The sequence below is a fragment of the Anomaloglossus baeobatrachus genome, chromosome 6, assembly GCF_048569485.1.
Source record: "Anomaloglossus baeobatrachus isolate aAnoBae1 chromosome 6, aAnoBae1.hap1, whole genome shotgun sequence".
NCBI classification, from domain to species: domain Eukaryota; kingdom Metazoa; phylum Chordata; class Amphibia; order Anura; family Aromobatidae; genus Anomaloglossus; species Anomaloglossus baeobatrachus.
In genome coordinates, this window is record NC_134358.1 from 86,496,844 (window position 1) to 86,511,998 (window position 15,155).

The window sequence follows — 15,155 nt, forward strand, 5'->3', positions numbered from 1 at the left end:
AGACAGGTAACGTATGACCGGGGGCTGGGGTGGGGGGTGACGGGGGGTGACCTATCGGGACCTGGGGACACCTTTCTGTCGCATGTGACGTGTCACATGCGGCAGAAAGAGCAGAATGAATGCGGCCGCGCGCCGCCATCTTCCACGCTCCGGAGGGGGGAGGGGGGGTGTCTCTGGAGACCCGGAGGGGGCTCCGGTGACCAGAGGGCTCCGGTGGACTGGAGGAGGGGTCAGGGGGAAGACATTTCCCTCCGATCTGAAATGTTTGATCATTTCAGATCGGAGGGAAATGAATGCAGAGCCGGCGCCGGCGGCAGTTTTCTGTGCGCTTCGGCGCCATTTTGAGTGCTCCGGAGGGGGGGTAGGGGTGGTGGGGGGACTCTCCGGTACCGGGGGCTTTGGGGGCACTAGGGGTGTAGATTTCCTTCTCATCTGACATGTTTGATCATGTCAGATGAAAAAGAAATCAGTTTTACCGGCCATTTCTTTTTTTTTCATGTGTTCGTCGGTATACAGTGTATACCGCCGATCACATGATCGGGTCAAAAAAAAACACCCCGATTCATAATCTGGGGGGTCTCAGCTACCCCCGGTAGCTGAAACCCCCGAGATTTTCGGTCGCTGGGGGGCGCTACAGGGTTTTTTCGGGCCGCCGCTTTAAAGCGGCGGAACAGAATAAGTACCCTGTTTTGCCGCCGCTTTAAGTCGTACGGCCGTCGTTATGAGGTTAACCACAACCTCTGCCATCAGGAAGCCTTCAGCCTTCATTCAGTCTAATTTGATCTGACGTCTGCGGTCTTTATTGCAGTTATCACAGATGAGTTTTCCTTTTCCTTAACTACTAAATATATGACAGCAGTAAGATACATGCCCTTATGACCGCTAACATTTTGCATTCACGTCATTCTTCAAACAGCAATTTTCACTGTTAGGTTACAGTTACCTGTTGTTGTTCTATTGAGGAAACATTATTCTTTTACCTGATTGTTATTTTGCTGGCAATCCGGATTACACGGGGCAAACTGGTTAGTGCGTTTTCTCTTCCACTTAGTGAGTCAACCAAGAATATGCGACGCGTCAGGATCCAATTGTTAATGTTTCCTTGGAGAATAAAAGTAACAAAGAAGATAAGCAGAGATGGATTCACATTGTGAACTTGTGCTACTTCTAAGGGACACAATCGGTTTGAAATTCGTCACAGGTGAATCTATTTCTTGGGAGTGTTTCTGAAGCGGACTTGAACAACAATAAAGCTGGAATATTTTAAAAAGTAATCTCTCACCAGGTTTTTGCCACCTAATCTGAGAGCAGCATAATGCAGAGACAGAGACCCTGATTCCAGTGATGTGTCACTTACTAGGCTGAGTTCTGTAATTTTGATAAAATCACTGTTTTGTCAGGAGATTATTACTAAAATTCTCCATATCCACAAGCTCTGTATAACCACACCCCCACCACTGATTGGCTGCTTTCTGCTTATGCACCGTGTAGACCTGCCAATCAGTGGTGTGGGTGGGGTTTTACAGAATCGGATAAAAATAACTGATAGGGCTGCTGTAGAAAAAAAAGGGATTTCATCAAAACTGCAGCAAGTTGCCCGGTAAGTGACACATTGCTGGAATCAGGGTCTCGGTCTCTATATTATGCTGCTCTCAAATAGAATATGATAAAAAAATCCCTAATATGGGTGTCACTCAGACAATATTTCAAAAAAGACCCACTCTATGGCAGCAAGGGCAAGGAGCAACTAATGGGGGTCAAAACACAATTATATATTTTTATTTTTTTTTTAAATATGTATTTTTTATTCAGAAAAAAAAACAAAAAAAAAACAATTGGAATAAAATATTTCTCATACCTGTTCACAGACATAAGGATATTTGTATGTAAATAAGACAGGGTTGCTCACAGGAGGGGGCAACAGAAACAGAAAATAAATAAAGAACCATTGGAAGAGGAATAGTTCAGCACTAAAAGATTTTTACATATATAAATGATGGAAAATTTACTGCAATAAATAATGAAATATGCTAAATATAAACAGTTATAAAGTGTCTGCTGCAATAAATAAATACAAAAAAATATAATAACCCATCTCATAAAGTGCTAATGGCAAAGTGGAAAAAAGCAAGTAGGATGTATATAGAGCAGCTGAAAAAACGGTTGCCAAATGGCATAAATTATTAATAGTAAATATTGTATAAAGTGCTGATTGCAATGTAAGTTCCCAGGTTAGTATGAAAATAATAATGCGAGTATCAGATATTCAGAGGAATGGTATTCAAAAAAAGCCCACTGCCTAATGTGAAATAATCACAATTATAGAGGTATAGTCTCACCAGTAGATTGATAGGCAGGAGTTAATTTACCTGGAGCCAAAGTCTATTACCATGTTTTTCCAAAAAGAAGACCTCCCCCAAAAATAAGCCCTAGCAGGGATTTTCAGCATTTTCGGAGCAAAGCTTAAATATAAGCCCTCACCCGAAAATAAGTCCTAGTCGTGGTTCAATAATGAAGTGTTCATGCAGCTAAAAAAGTTAAAGAAAACTGCAGGACACTTCATTATAGACAACAGGCACCCCGTAATCATACTCCCCAGACGTGGAGCAGAGGACCTGCAGTGATCGCACACCCGCACACATCAGCTCACACACACACAATCAGATCATCATCTCACACACAAACATTGGATCACACACACAGATTGCATACATAATCAGATCGCCCACACAAACATCGGATGACACACACATCGGATCGCACACACACTCACCACATCCAGTGACACAGGTTTCTTCCCGCCGGCAGAATCCTGAGAGGCTGTGCCTGTGCGGTGGAGCACAAGGACCTGCTGCAACAGGACCTGCGATGTGAGTGTGCGTGTGTGTCTGCGACCTGCTGTGTGTGAGTGTGTCAGCATGTAAGCCAGAAGCAGGGGAGGACGGCGTGCAGCATCCACCGGAGATCACAGGAGGACCTGGGAGCCACGCAGACATCCGGGTCTGGTAAGTATGGGAAGTAGGGGGGGCGGTCTGTGTTTTTGGGGGGTAAACTTACCCCCAACCGTGTTTCTCCAAGAATAAGACCTCCTCCAAAAATAAGCACTAGTGCTTTTTTGGGGGGCAAAAAAAATAAGACAGTGTCTTATTTTTGGAAAAACACGGTATGTCCTTGTGCTCACCGCCCACCCGATACGTTTCGTTGTTCAACTTCCTCAAGGGGGGTCCGGTGTGAAAATGAGGATGGATTGCCCGGTCTGATGGTTTTATGTGTGACCATAATGAGTGCCGTGGCGGAGGAGTTTCAAAATTGCCACCCGTTAGTGGCTGGATAGCCGGGTGTGATGGCACACAGGTCATGTGACCAAACTGGGTTGCACTTGTTTTCCGGCGGGCGGACGTGGGACGCAAGCAACGAGTTGCCATCATAAAAACAGACTTGGGCTGATGCCTGTCATGCCTATTGCCAACAGCTGTGGAAGACAACGAGGTGGTAACATGCCTGTGCGCATGTCCGCATAGTGAGGTGTGAATATGTACAAATGATCCGCACCGTAACAGTGCATGGGCCGAGGGCAACTCAGGAATTAAAATACTTCTACATTTAGATGTTGTATATAAGGTTCAAAATAAGCAATAATAACAAGTTCTATATCTTGTGAACAGAGGAACATTTAGATAAGTAAGAGAGAACAAAGGGCATATAAGAAAAAAAGTGACAATGGAAATGTGAGATATATGGGTGTAAAAATATGTATATGGAATTACTGATGTGATTAGAGGGAAAAAGTGAGTAATGCAGTGTTAGGCTCTGTGCGCACTAGTGCGTTTTTACCCGCGGATTTACACGCGGATTTGCCGCGGAAATTTCTTGAGAAATGTCTGCAATCTTTATACAGACATTTCTCAGCAAATTCTATGAGAAAAAAAAATAGCTGTGCGCACTGTGTGGATTTTTCTCAAGAAATTTCCTTGAGAAGAATTTCTCGAGAAAATTTCTTGAGAAAATGAGCATGTCAATTCTTTTCCGCAGGTACCCTGCGGATTTCGGCAGTACAGCCTGCAAAATCCGCAGGGAACCACCCGCGGGAAAATCCGGATGCGGATTTGGTGCGGATTTTTTCCGGAGGTCCGGAAATCTTTCACTCCCAGAAGTTTCTCAAGAAATTTTCTTGAGAAACTGCACATTTCTAGTGCGCACATAGCCTTAAGAAAGAAAAGGTAAAAGGAAAAAGTGATATTTGGGCTGTGAGTGAAAAGCTGGGACATGTAAGGAGTATACAAATGTAGAATATATGAATGTGAAAATGTGAAAAAAAGGAATACAAACAGCTATACTGCCACCCAGAGACTCCCATCCTTACAAGGACGGTGCACAACTAGCTATACTAGACTGGACTCCTACAATGATCCTTCATTTGTCCCGACGCGTTTCGTCATAATGACTCTTCAGGGGACACCTTGTTATCTATGCACAAGGTCCTCCAACCCAGCTAACACAGAGCCATACTGCTCTTCCTAGCAGTATGGGTCCAGTCTAGCATAGCTAGTTGTGCATCATCCTTGTAAGGGAGTCTATGGGTGGCAGTATAGCGGTTTGTTTTCCTAAGGAGTTTTCAGAGTCAGTTGAATCTATTACCAGCTATGGACCCTCTTGTGGTTGGAAACGCTCTGCACCCGGGCTCTTCTTGGAGTTGGTGAGACCAGTCCATTGTATTAATTCAATCTGTGTATTGCATGCTGACCATTGTCACTGCGAAACAATTTGTGTTTGATTATATTGCGTTTTTCTTTTTTATGGTAGAAGGACCACTGTCTTTTTCCCTTGAAAAAGATGCACTTTTTGTTTTGTATGTTTTGCTTGTTTTTTTGTGTTTTTTTTCTTGGAGCATTCTATTAGTGGCATCCTGGTTGGTTATTATGTATGGTCCCATATACTATCGTTGACCATTTATTGATCCCATTTGATATCATTTACCACTCCGGGAGCTTTCAGTTAATTGGTTATCCCTAGGGACTGTAATAGTCTTTTAATGTATACCTGCTCTCAGGTTAGGTAACAAAAACCTGGTAACAGATTCCCTTTAAGAACTGCACCAAATCTGCAAGTCAAAAATAAGTTATGTGTGTGAGACTTCAGGATACTCATTCACTCACTTTGCAGGCATAGACAAACCCTTCAGGTTTTGTGACAAATCTGAGCAGAAAAAAAAAAAAGTGACAAATCTGCAACGTGTGCACAGGCACTTGCAATGATGTTGTCTATACTGTAAAGCCCGCTTTACACACTACAATATATCTAACGATGTGTCGGCGGGGTCACGTCGTAAGTGACGCACATCCGGTACATTGTAGTGTGTGACAGGTACGTGCGATTGCGATTGAACGGTAAAACATTCATCGCACGCACGTCGTTCATTCCTCATGAATTGAACGTCAGGTTGTTCATCGTACCCGGGGTAGCACACATCGCAGTGTGTGACATCACGGGAACGATGAACAGATCTTACCTGCGTCCTGCGGCTCCCGGCCAGCAATGCGGAAGGAAGGAGGTGGGCGGGATGTTTACGTCCCGCTCAGCTCCGCCCCTCCGCTTCTATTGGCCAGCTGCCGCATGACGTCGATGTGACGCCGAACGTCCCTCCCACTCCAGGAAGTGGTTGTTCGCTGCCCACATCAAGGTCGTATGAACGGGTAAGTACGTGTGACGGGGGTTAATCGTTTGTGCGGCACATTCAACAAAATTGAACGTGCTGCACATACGATGGGGGTGGTTACGATCGCATACGATATCGTATGCAGAATCGTAACATGTAAAGCAGGCTTTAGGATGTGCTCACACGAGTGTAAATGCTCTCTTCTGAGAGAATGGGATAGATTATATAAATGATCAAACTCTGATCACAGCGTGAACAGAGTGTCAGCTTATTGTGATCCAATTTTCTCGGATGTGAGGAGAAGATGGAGAACAAAATTACTCCATCTTCTCCATTCTATGAGTCCGTAGAAATCTGAGTGCACTCTGATGTCATCCGAGTGCAATCCAATTATTTCCACGTACCCATAGACTTGTATGGGTGCACACTGTACTGCTATTCAATAAAACATCACATGGCACTCGACCATGTAATCTGCTCATATGAGTGCAGCCTTAATGTAATTCTCAGGTTGCCACAGTCATGTGGGACAAAGAATCAATCCAGTAGACAGGGTCATACAGAGACTGGTAGGGGACCTGACAATGGACCCATAGAAGTGCCAGAAGAGGTGAGTAGAGGTTTATTTTTAATTTTTCATTTTTACACTCTCTGCAGTTTTCTACCGTTAAATCAGCAACAAAATCCAATATTTGTTGTTGCGGATTTTCCTATAAAATTAAACCCTGGACAACCCCTTCTCAGTAGTGCTGCTGTCTAGAACACAACAAAAAAAAAACAAAACCCAAAAAACTATAAACTAACTTCCTGAACCAGTACAATTTCCCTCTTCTCCGCACTGCGTCACCTGGAGGTCGTGTGACAAACAATATGTGACCGCTGCAGCCAATCAGCAGATCGTTTGAAGCCTTTACTATTCCAGTGCTGACTTTTATTACTATTATTATCATTTATTATCACAGCGCCATTTATTCCATCGCGCTTTACATGTGAAAAGGGGAATGAATAATAAAAAACAAGTACAAGAATGGATCATAGTGATCATTTTATTCTGCGTAGTTGAACTATAAAATAGGTGTTGTGCAATAATGGATCACCCATGTAAATCCAACATATGTAAATGTTCCTTAAAACTCACCTAAATTGATATATTGGTCATTATGCTGCAGGTTTCGGTTTAATACAGGTACAGGCCAGATATTCTCCTGCCCCTCTGTCCCCCCATACGTCAGATACACATCAAAGAACACAGGTTCAGGATGATCACGCAGAAGCTTGGAGATAGATATTTCACACTGTAAAAAAGGGAGGAAAAAGAGAATTTTGTTTACTTACCGTAAATTCTTTTTCTTATAGTTCCGACATGGGAGACCCAGACCATGGGTGTATAGCTTCTGCCTCCGGAGGACACACATAGTACTACACTCAAACGTGTAGCTCCTCCCTCCGGGCTATATACACCCCCTGGATGACAATCTAACCAGTTCAGTGCAAAAGCTGAAGGAGGACATCCACCCATAAGTAGAGATAGAGTAAAACTCGGAAAAACCGGAACCTCTGTCTACAACAACAGCCGGTGAAACACACGGAACAAGAACTGCCAACAGGCAACAGGGAGGGTGCTGGGTCTCCCATGTCGGAACTATAAGAAAAAGAATTTACAGTAAGTAAACAAAATTCTCTTTTTCTTCATCGTTCCTTATGGGAGACCCAGACCATGGGACGTCTCAAAGCAGTCCATGGGTGGGAAATAAACAAAACTGAGAAGTAGGCAAAACCTAACTTCACAAATGGGCGACAGCCGCCTGAAGGATGCGTCTGCCCAAGCTCGCATCTGCCGAAGCATGAGCATGCACTTGGTAGTGCTTCGAAAAGGTGTGCAGACTAGACCAAGTGGCAGCCTGACAAACCTGCTGAGCCGTAGCCTGGTGCCTGAAAGCCCAGGAGGCACCGACAGCTCTGGTCGAGTGCGCCTTAATCCCTGGTGGTGGGGGCACCTGAGAACACTGGTAGGCATCGGAGATGGCCGACCTAATCTAACGAGCTAGGGTCGGTTTAGAAGCCGAGAGACCCTTGCGCTGACCCGTGGTTAGCACAAAAAGTGAGGTGCACCGCCTAAAAGCGGCGGTGCGTGGCACATAGATTCGGAGCGCCCGCACCAAATCCAAGGTATGCAACGCCTTCTCAAAGCGATGCACAGGGGCCGGACAAAGGGAAGGCAATGAAATGTCCTGGTTAAGGTGGAAAGAAGACACCACCTTAGGGAGAAAATCCGGAGTCGGACGGAGAACCACCTTGTCTTGGTGAAACACTAAAAAAGGTGACTCCGAAGAGAGCGCAGCCAAATCAGAGACTCTCCTGAGAGAAGTTATGGCTACTAGAAAAAACACTTTCTGTGAAAGTCTAAACAAAGGAACCTCCCTAAGAGGCTCAAAGGGGGGTTTCTGTAAGGCCGTGAGGACCAGATTAAGATCCCAGGGATCCAAAGGCCGCCGGTAAGGAGGAATGATGTGAGATGCGCCCTGCATGAAGGTGCGCACCTGAGCCAGTCGGGCGATACGCCGCTGGAATAATACCGACAGAGCCGACACCTGTCCCTTGAGGGAATTGAGGGACAGTCCTAGCTGCAGACCGGACTGTAGAAAGGACAGGATGGTCGGCAAGGAGAACGGCCAAGGAGCATGGCCGGAAGAGCGACACCAGGACAGGAAAATCTTCCAAGTCCTGTGGTAAATCTTGGCCGAGGAAGACTTCCGAGCCTGAGTCATAGTGGAGATGACCTCAGAAGGAATGCCTGAAGCCGTCAGGATCCAGGACTCAAGAGCCACGCCATCAATCTGAGAGCCGCAGAATTCTGGCGGAAAAACGGACCTTGAGAGAGAAGGCCTGGGCGGTCCGGGAGATGCCACGGCATTTCTACGGACAGACGGAGCAGATCTGGGTACCAAGCTCGCCTGGGCCAGTCCGGAGCAATGATTATGACCCGACGGCCCTCCATTCTGATCTTGCGCAGAACCCTGGGCAAGAGAGCTAGAGGGGGAAACACATAGGCCAGACGGAACTGGGACCAATCTTGAACCAGCGCGTCCGCTGCGAAGGCCTGAGGATCGTGGGAGCGAGCCACGTAAACCGGAACCTTGTTGTTGTGCCGGGATGCCATTAGATCCACTTCCGGAGTGCCCCACTTGCGGCAGATTGACCTGAACACTGCCGGATGCAGGGCCCACTCGCCGCTGTCCACGGTTTGACGGCTGAGATAATCGGCCTCCCAGTTTTCTACACCTGGGATGTGGACTGCGGATATGGTGGACTTGGAGTCCTCCGTCCACTGAAGGATTCGTTGAACCTCCAACATAGCCAGGCGGCTGCGAGTCCCGCCCTGGTGATTGATGTAGGCAACCGCTGTCGCGTTGTCCGACTGGACTCGAATGTGCTTGCCCGCCAACAGGTGGTGAAAGGCTACGAGAGCTAGAAGAACAGCCCTGATTTCCAGCACATTGATCGAGAGGGCTGATTCGGACGGAGTCCAAGTGCCCTGTGCTCGGTGCTGGAGAAATACTGCTCCCCAGCCGGAGAGGCTGGCATCCGTGGTGAGGATCACCCAGGACGGAGTCAGGAAGGAGCGTCCCTGTGACAGAGAGAGGGGCCGAAGCCACCACTGAAGAGAGCTCCTGGTCTGCGGCGACAGAGCCACTAGCCTGTGCAAGGAAGAGGTCCGCTTGTCCCAACAGCGGAGAATGTCCAGCTGCAGGGGACGCAGATGGAACTGGGCAAAGGGAACCGCTTCCATTGACGCCACCATCTGACCCAGCACCTGCATGAGGTGCCTGATGGAATGACGGCGGGGCTTCAACAGAGAGCGCACCGCCAGATGAAGGGACTGCTGTTTGACTAAGGGCAGCTTCACAAGTGCCGGCAGAGTCTCGAATTGCATCCCTAGGTACGTAAGTTCCTGGGTCGGGGTCAGAGTGGACTTGGGCAGATTGACAAGCCACCCGAATTGAACAAGCGTGGCGAGAGTGAGCGAGACACTCCGCTGGCAGTCTGCACTGGATGAGGCCTTTACTAGAAGGTCGTCCAGGTAGGGGATTACTGCCAACCCCTGGAGATGCAGGACCGCAACCACTGCTGCCATGACCTTGGTGAAAACACAAGGGGCCGTGGCTAACCCGAAGGGGAGAGCCACGAATTGGAAATGTTCCTCTCCGATTGCAAAGCGTAGCCAACGCTGGTGTGAAACCGCAATAGGCACATGCAGATAGGCATCTCTGATGTCGATGGATGCTAGAAAATCTCCTTGGGTCATTGAGGCAATGACCGATCTCAGAGATTCCATGCGAAAGCGCCGCACCTGAACATGCTTGTTGAGAAGCTTGAGATCCAGGATGGGCCGGAAGGAACCGTCCTTCTTGGGGACTAGGAAGAGGTTTGAGTAGAAACCTCTGAACCGTTCCCGGGCGGGAACCGGAACAATTACACCGTTGGCCTGCAAGGATGCCACGGCCTGTGAGAAGGCGGCGGCTTTGGAGCAGGGGGGAATGGACAGAAAAAATCTGTTTGGCGGGCTGGAAGAAAATTCTATCCTGTAGCCGTGGGAGATAATATCCCGCACCCACTGATCGGAGACGTGTTGAAACCACACGTCACCAAAGTGGGAGAGCCTGCCACCGACCAAGGACGTTGCTGGCGCAGCCAGATAGTCAAGAGGAGGCTGCCTTAGTGGCAGCGGCTCCTCCGTTCTTCTGAGGACGCGGCTTCGCGCGCCAGTTGGGTTTACGATCCTTGGCTGAGGTAGTGGACGAAGCTGAGGGCTTAGAGGATGACCAGTTAGAGGAACTAAAGGAACGAAACCTCGACTGGTTCCTGCCCTGGACAGGTTTCCTGGTTTTAGTTTGTGGCAAGGAAGTACTCTTCCCGCCAGTAGCTTCCTTAATAATTTCATCCAGTTGTTCACCGAACAGCCGGGACCCAGCAAAGGGGAGCCCAGCAAGGTACTTCTTAGAAGAAGCGTCTGCTTTCCACTCTCGAAGCCACAAGATCCTGCGGATCGCGAGAGAATTAGCGGAAGCCACCGCCGTGCGGTGACAAGCCTCCAGAATGGCAGACATGGCGTAGGATGAAAAAGCCGAAGCCTGGGAAGTTAAGGCAACCATCTCGGGTATAGAGTCCCTGGCGAGGGAATGTATCTCTGCCAGAGAGGCAGATACTGCCTTAAGAGCCCACACTGCTGCAAAAGACGGGGAGAACGAGGCTCCTGCCGCCTCATATACAGATTTGGCCAGAAGGTCAACCTGGCGGTCAGTGGGATCCTTAAGAGAGGTGCCATTGGCCACAGATACGACTGTCCGGGCTGAGATTCTAGACACCGGAGGGTCTACCTTTGGGGACTGAGCCCACTCCTTAACCACCTCTGGTGGAAAGGGAAAACGGTCATCAGAACTACGCTTTGGAAAGCGTTTGTCAGGACAGGCCCTGGGCTTGGTAACAGTGGCCTGAAAACTGGAGTGGTTAAAAAACGTACTCCTAACTCTCTTAGGAGAGGTAAACTAGTGTATTTCTACCAGAGAGGCTTGTTCCTCTGACACTGGTGGATTGAGGTTCAGTACACAGTTAATGGATGCAATCAAGTCACTAACATCCGCATCACCCTCAGATAAGTCAATGGGGTACATAGAGGTAGCGTCTGAGCCCACAGTAAAAGTATCCTCCTCGCCCTGCACCTCAGCTCGTGAATCAGAGCCGTGGGACGAGGAAGGAGAAGGGTCCCTGCGTCTCCGTTTAGGAGGACAGGGTCCTAAAACATGCTCTGAGAGCTCTGCAGAGCTCGGAGCAGCAGAGGCGCCCTGAGAAGGGGGCTGATGCATGGTCAGCAGAGTCCGGGACAGCTGTCCCATGGAGTCGGCAAAAGACTGGGAAATAGCTCTGGAAAAAGATGCTACCCAAGCCGGGGGTTCAGCCACCGGGGTCGGAGCAGCCGGAGGAACCCCTGAGGAGGCTCCAGGCTGAGGCACCACCATGTTAGAGCAGGCATCACAATGTGGATATGTGCTCGGTTCTGGCAGAATGAGCTGATATGCAGTGCATATAGAGTACAGCTTAGCAGACTTGCTCCTAGTGACAGACATGCTGCTGAGGTGGAGGCTCTGCAGTAAAGAATACACTCCTGTAGAATGACCCCCTGAGAGTGTATAATAAAGCCCATAACCAGAGGTTGTGGCTTACCAGACCGGTTTTTGTGTGCCCTCCGGATTCCACAGCTCGGACCCCCAGTGGACGCAGCAGCTGCAGCAGCCAGCGCCGATCAGTGTGAGAACGCTGATAAAATGGCGCTGGAGTGAGGAGGGGGGGCGGGGATTAGCCCAAGAGCGGGAAACCGGAGGGCCAAGGAGAGATACAGGGGAGGGAAACATCCCCTCTGCTGAACCGCCTGTGGGCGGCGCCACACTGTTCCCCTGCATGAATGACATGCAGGGGAAGCTGAAAACGAAACTAGGCCGCAACTGAAGCCGGGGCCTAGATTTTTACATGCGGCCGACGAGCAGGCACCCTCGGCGCGGTTCTCAGGAAAAACCCAGAGAACCGGCCGGAATTCACAGCAAAGTCAAAAGACACACTCTCCCCTTAATAAATGTACCCGGGACCCCTGAAAAACGTCTCAATACTTAGCTTTTGAGACGCAGGGCCAGGTCCCTGGGGGGGGGTTAAACGCTCCGTCCGGCAGGATTCTGACAGGGCTGCGGATGGAGACCGGTCTCCTGCAAAGCAGAGAGGACCGTGATGGCTCCCACTTCAAGCCAGAGCCTCAGAGGATGGTGAAGGAGCGCGGCATGTGAAGGCTCCAGCCTTGTAAAGTCAACCTTAACAGCACCGCCGACACAGTGGGGTGAGAAGGGACATGCCGGGAGTCCAGACTGGACCCGCTTTTCTTCCATATCTTTGAAATCAAAAATCTTAAAAATTAAAAATCAGAGAATGCATGTGTGTGTGTGACCTCCTGAAACACAAAGCATTGAACTGGATAGATTGTCATCCAGGGGGTGTATATAGCCCGGAGGGAGGAGCTACACGTTTGAGTGTAGTACTTTGTGTGTCCTCCGGAGGCAGAAGCTATACACCCATGGTCTGGGTCTCCCATAAGGAACGATGAAGAAATAAGTATTCGTTACTATTGTTGCACATTGTGGTACTTTTGTAATGTATTTACACCCAGAAACCCTTAAATATCTGGAAGCACATTAACCTATATGCATAGGCACATCATTTTTCTAACATTATTGTTGATTTGTAATGATCAGTCAATAGAGAAACAATAAAGAAGGCAACAGACAGAAGTAATGTGTGCTCAGGATCACGTTCATTTAACATCTGTCATCACACATCAGAAGATCATCATAATATATATATATATATATATATATATATATATTATTTTTATATATATATATATATATATATATATATATATAATTTATGATTTATATATATATATATATATATATATATATAATATAAAAAATTATATATTAGATTTGGCATCCGAATTTCTACTCCGTTTCTCATTTCTGATCTTAGCAATTTGTTGCAGTTTACCTGTCGGAATTTTACATTTTCTGGGTTACTGGATGGCAGAACAAAGTAAATAACCTAAGATCATCAAAAACAATGTCAAAAGCCTATGGAGCAGACTGCCACCGTCTCTGCTTTGAATCTCTCAGATGCGCGATCACACTAACAAAACTTTCATTCTGGGTGACTTTGGTATCACACAATTCTTACGTTTTGTTCATACGTTGTTCCGAAAAGAAATGCAGCGTCCAAGCGTCTGTCAATGTCAGGGCAAAGCTGCAAAGAAACAAAGAATTCAAGAGAATGAACACACATATCTGGTTTTCCTAGCAGAAAATAGAATACTTTTATAATGTCATAATAAAGGGAACCTGTCAGGAGGTTTTTGTACCATAATGCAACACATTATCTATTTTCGGTCACTGCAAGTCAGATCAAAATGTTACTTTTTTTCTTTTGGCTATGTGCGCACGTTGCGTCGGAGTACCTGCAGTTTATTCTGCACGTTTTCCTTCCCTTGGTTTTTGACCAAATGGCTTTTGACCATTTTTTAGCGCTAAAAACGCATGCGTATTTACCGCGTTTTTAGTGCGTTTTCAGCGCTTTTTACCTGAGTTTTCACCTGCGTTTCTGCAGATGCGTTTTGTAGATCAAAACACTGAGAAATAAAGTTGGAATAGTCAAAAAGAATGAAAAAAAGAGAAAAAAAGGATAAAATTAACTTTTAATAAAACTATATGGAAAATTATCAATTTTAATGAACTAATAGTGGTTATGCACATTTTAAACAGAAAAATAGGTAAAGTTTATTATTTTTTAGCATTTAAAGTTTCGGTTATTGTGTGTGTGTAAAGGAACATTATAACCCTTTAATTTTATGCCAGGATAGCATGCGTTTTTGAAGCCAAAAACGCAGTGGAAAAGCAGGTAAAAAGCATGAAAAACGCAGGAAAGTTGATTTTGGTTGCATTTTGCCATTTCTCATTGACTGCAATGTTAAGGAAACGCTGCAGAAATGGCAAAAACAACTGACATGCTGCTTCTTTTTCAGCATGGTTTTTGACCCAAAATATGCAAATTAAACGCTGCAGAAAAAAAAGCAAAGTGCAGACAGGATTTCATCTTTTCCCATAGACTTTGCTGGAAAACAAAAACGCATGTGTTTTAGCGCAAAAACGCTACCGCTAAAAACGCTGCAGAAACGCGTGTAAAAACGCAACGTGCGCACATAGCCTTTCTCTTTGCTTCCGCTCCAAATCCCTTATCCATTTTATGCACTGTTTTGGACTTGGCCCTGCGCTTACAGCTCTCCATCTTCTTTCCATCTTTCTCCGACATCACTGTTCTGAGGAGATTACCAGACTGATGAGTGACGGCGCCTGAGCGAGTTTTCGGATGGCGGATTCAGGTTACACAAGATTGACCGGTCAATCAGGGAGTTTGGGATGGCAACAGATGGGGAAAGATGGAAACAGGAGGGAGAGCCCGACCCCCTACTCATATGCCTCATTTGCATAACAATTGGATAAGGGATTAGTTTAGAAAAGGAGACAAGGTTTACAGAAAAAAGATGATATACGAGGGGCTGCTGATAAGTCTTTGACTTTGTGATCTTTTTTGTGTCTATGGTAACGAATGTTACATCACATGAAAGCCTTATGCGTCTCTTATGTGTTTTCAAAATTTTGTGATTGTTACTTATGGCACCAGTGTTCTACGCGCGAGGGAAAACAAAATGGCGGGGTCTAATGCGATATTCACAGCGACTGTTACGGTTGCTGCGAGCACTGGAGACTATGTCCAGATTTCTTGCTACTGCACATGTGCGAGCGCTGGAGACTATGTCCAGATTTCTTGCTACTGCACATGTGCGAGCGCCGGAGACTAAGTCCTATCTTGGAGCCATTGCACATGTGCGGGTGACATCATCGCT

At 46.9% G+C, this 15,155-nt stretch overlaps 1 protein-coding gene across 2 annotated transcripts in view; it reads right to left on the reverse strand.

Annotated features, from left to right (window-relative positions):
- TMEM67 (transmembrane protein 67) overlaps positions 1-15,155 on the reverse strand; it is a 135,625-nt gene that overhangs the window by 54,095 nt on the left and 66,375 nt on the right. For both annotated transcript variants that reach the window (XM_075316256.1, XM_075316255.1), the window contains exons 11-13: positions 13,433-13,498; positions 6,795-6,951; positions 981-1,101 (exon numbers count right to left, since the gene is read on the reverse strand). In XM_075316256.1, coding sequence (XP_075172371.1) covers positions 981-1,101; positions 6,795-6,951; positions 13,433-13,498 — 344 coding nt within the window. The remainder of the gene's footprint in view (positions 1-980; positions 1,102-6,794; positions 6,952-13,432; positions 13,499-15,155) is intronic.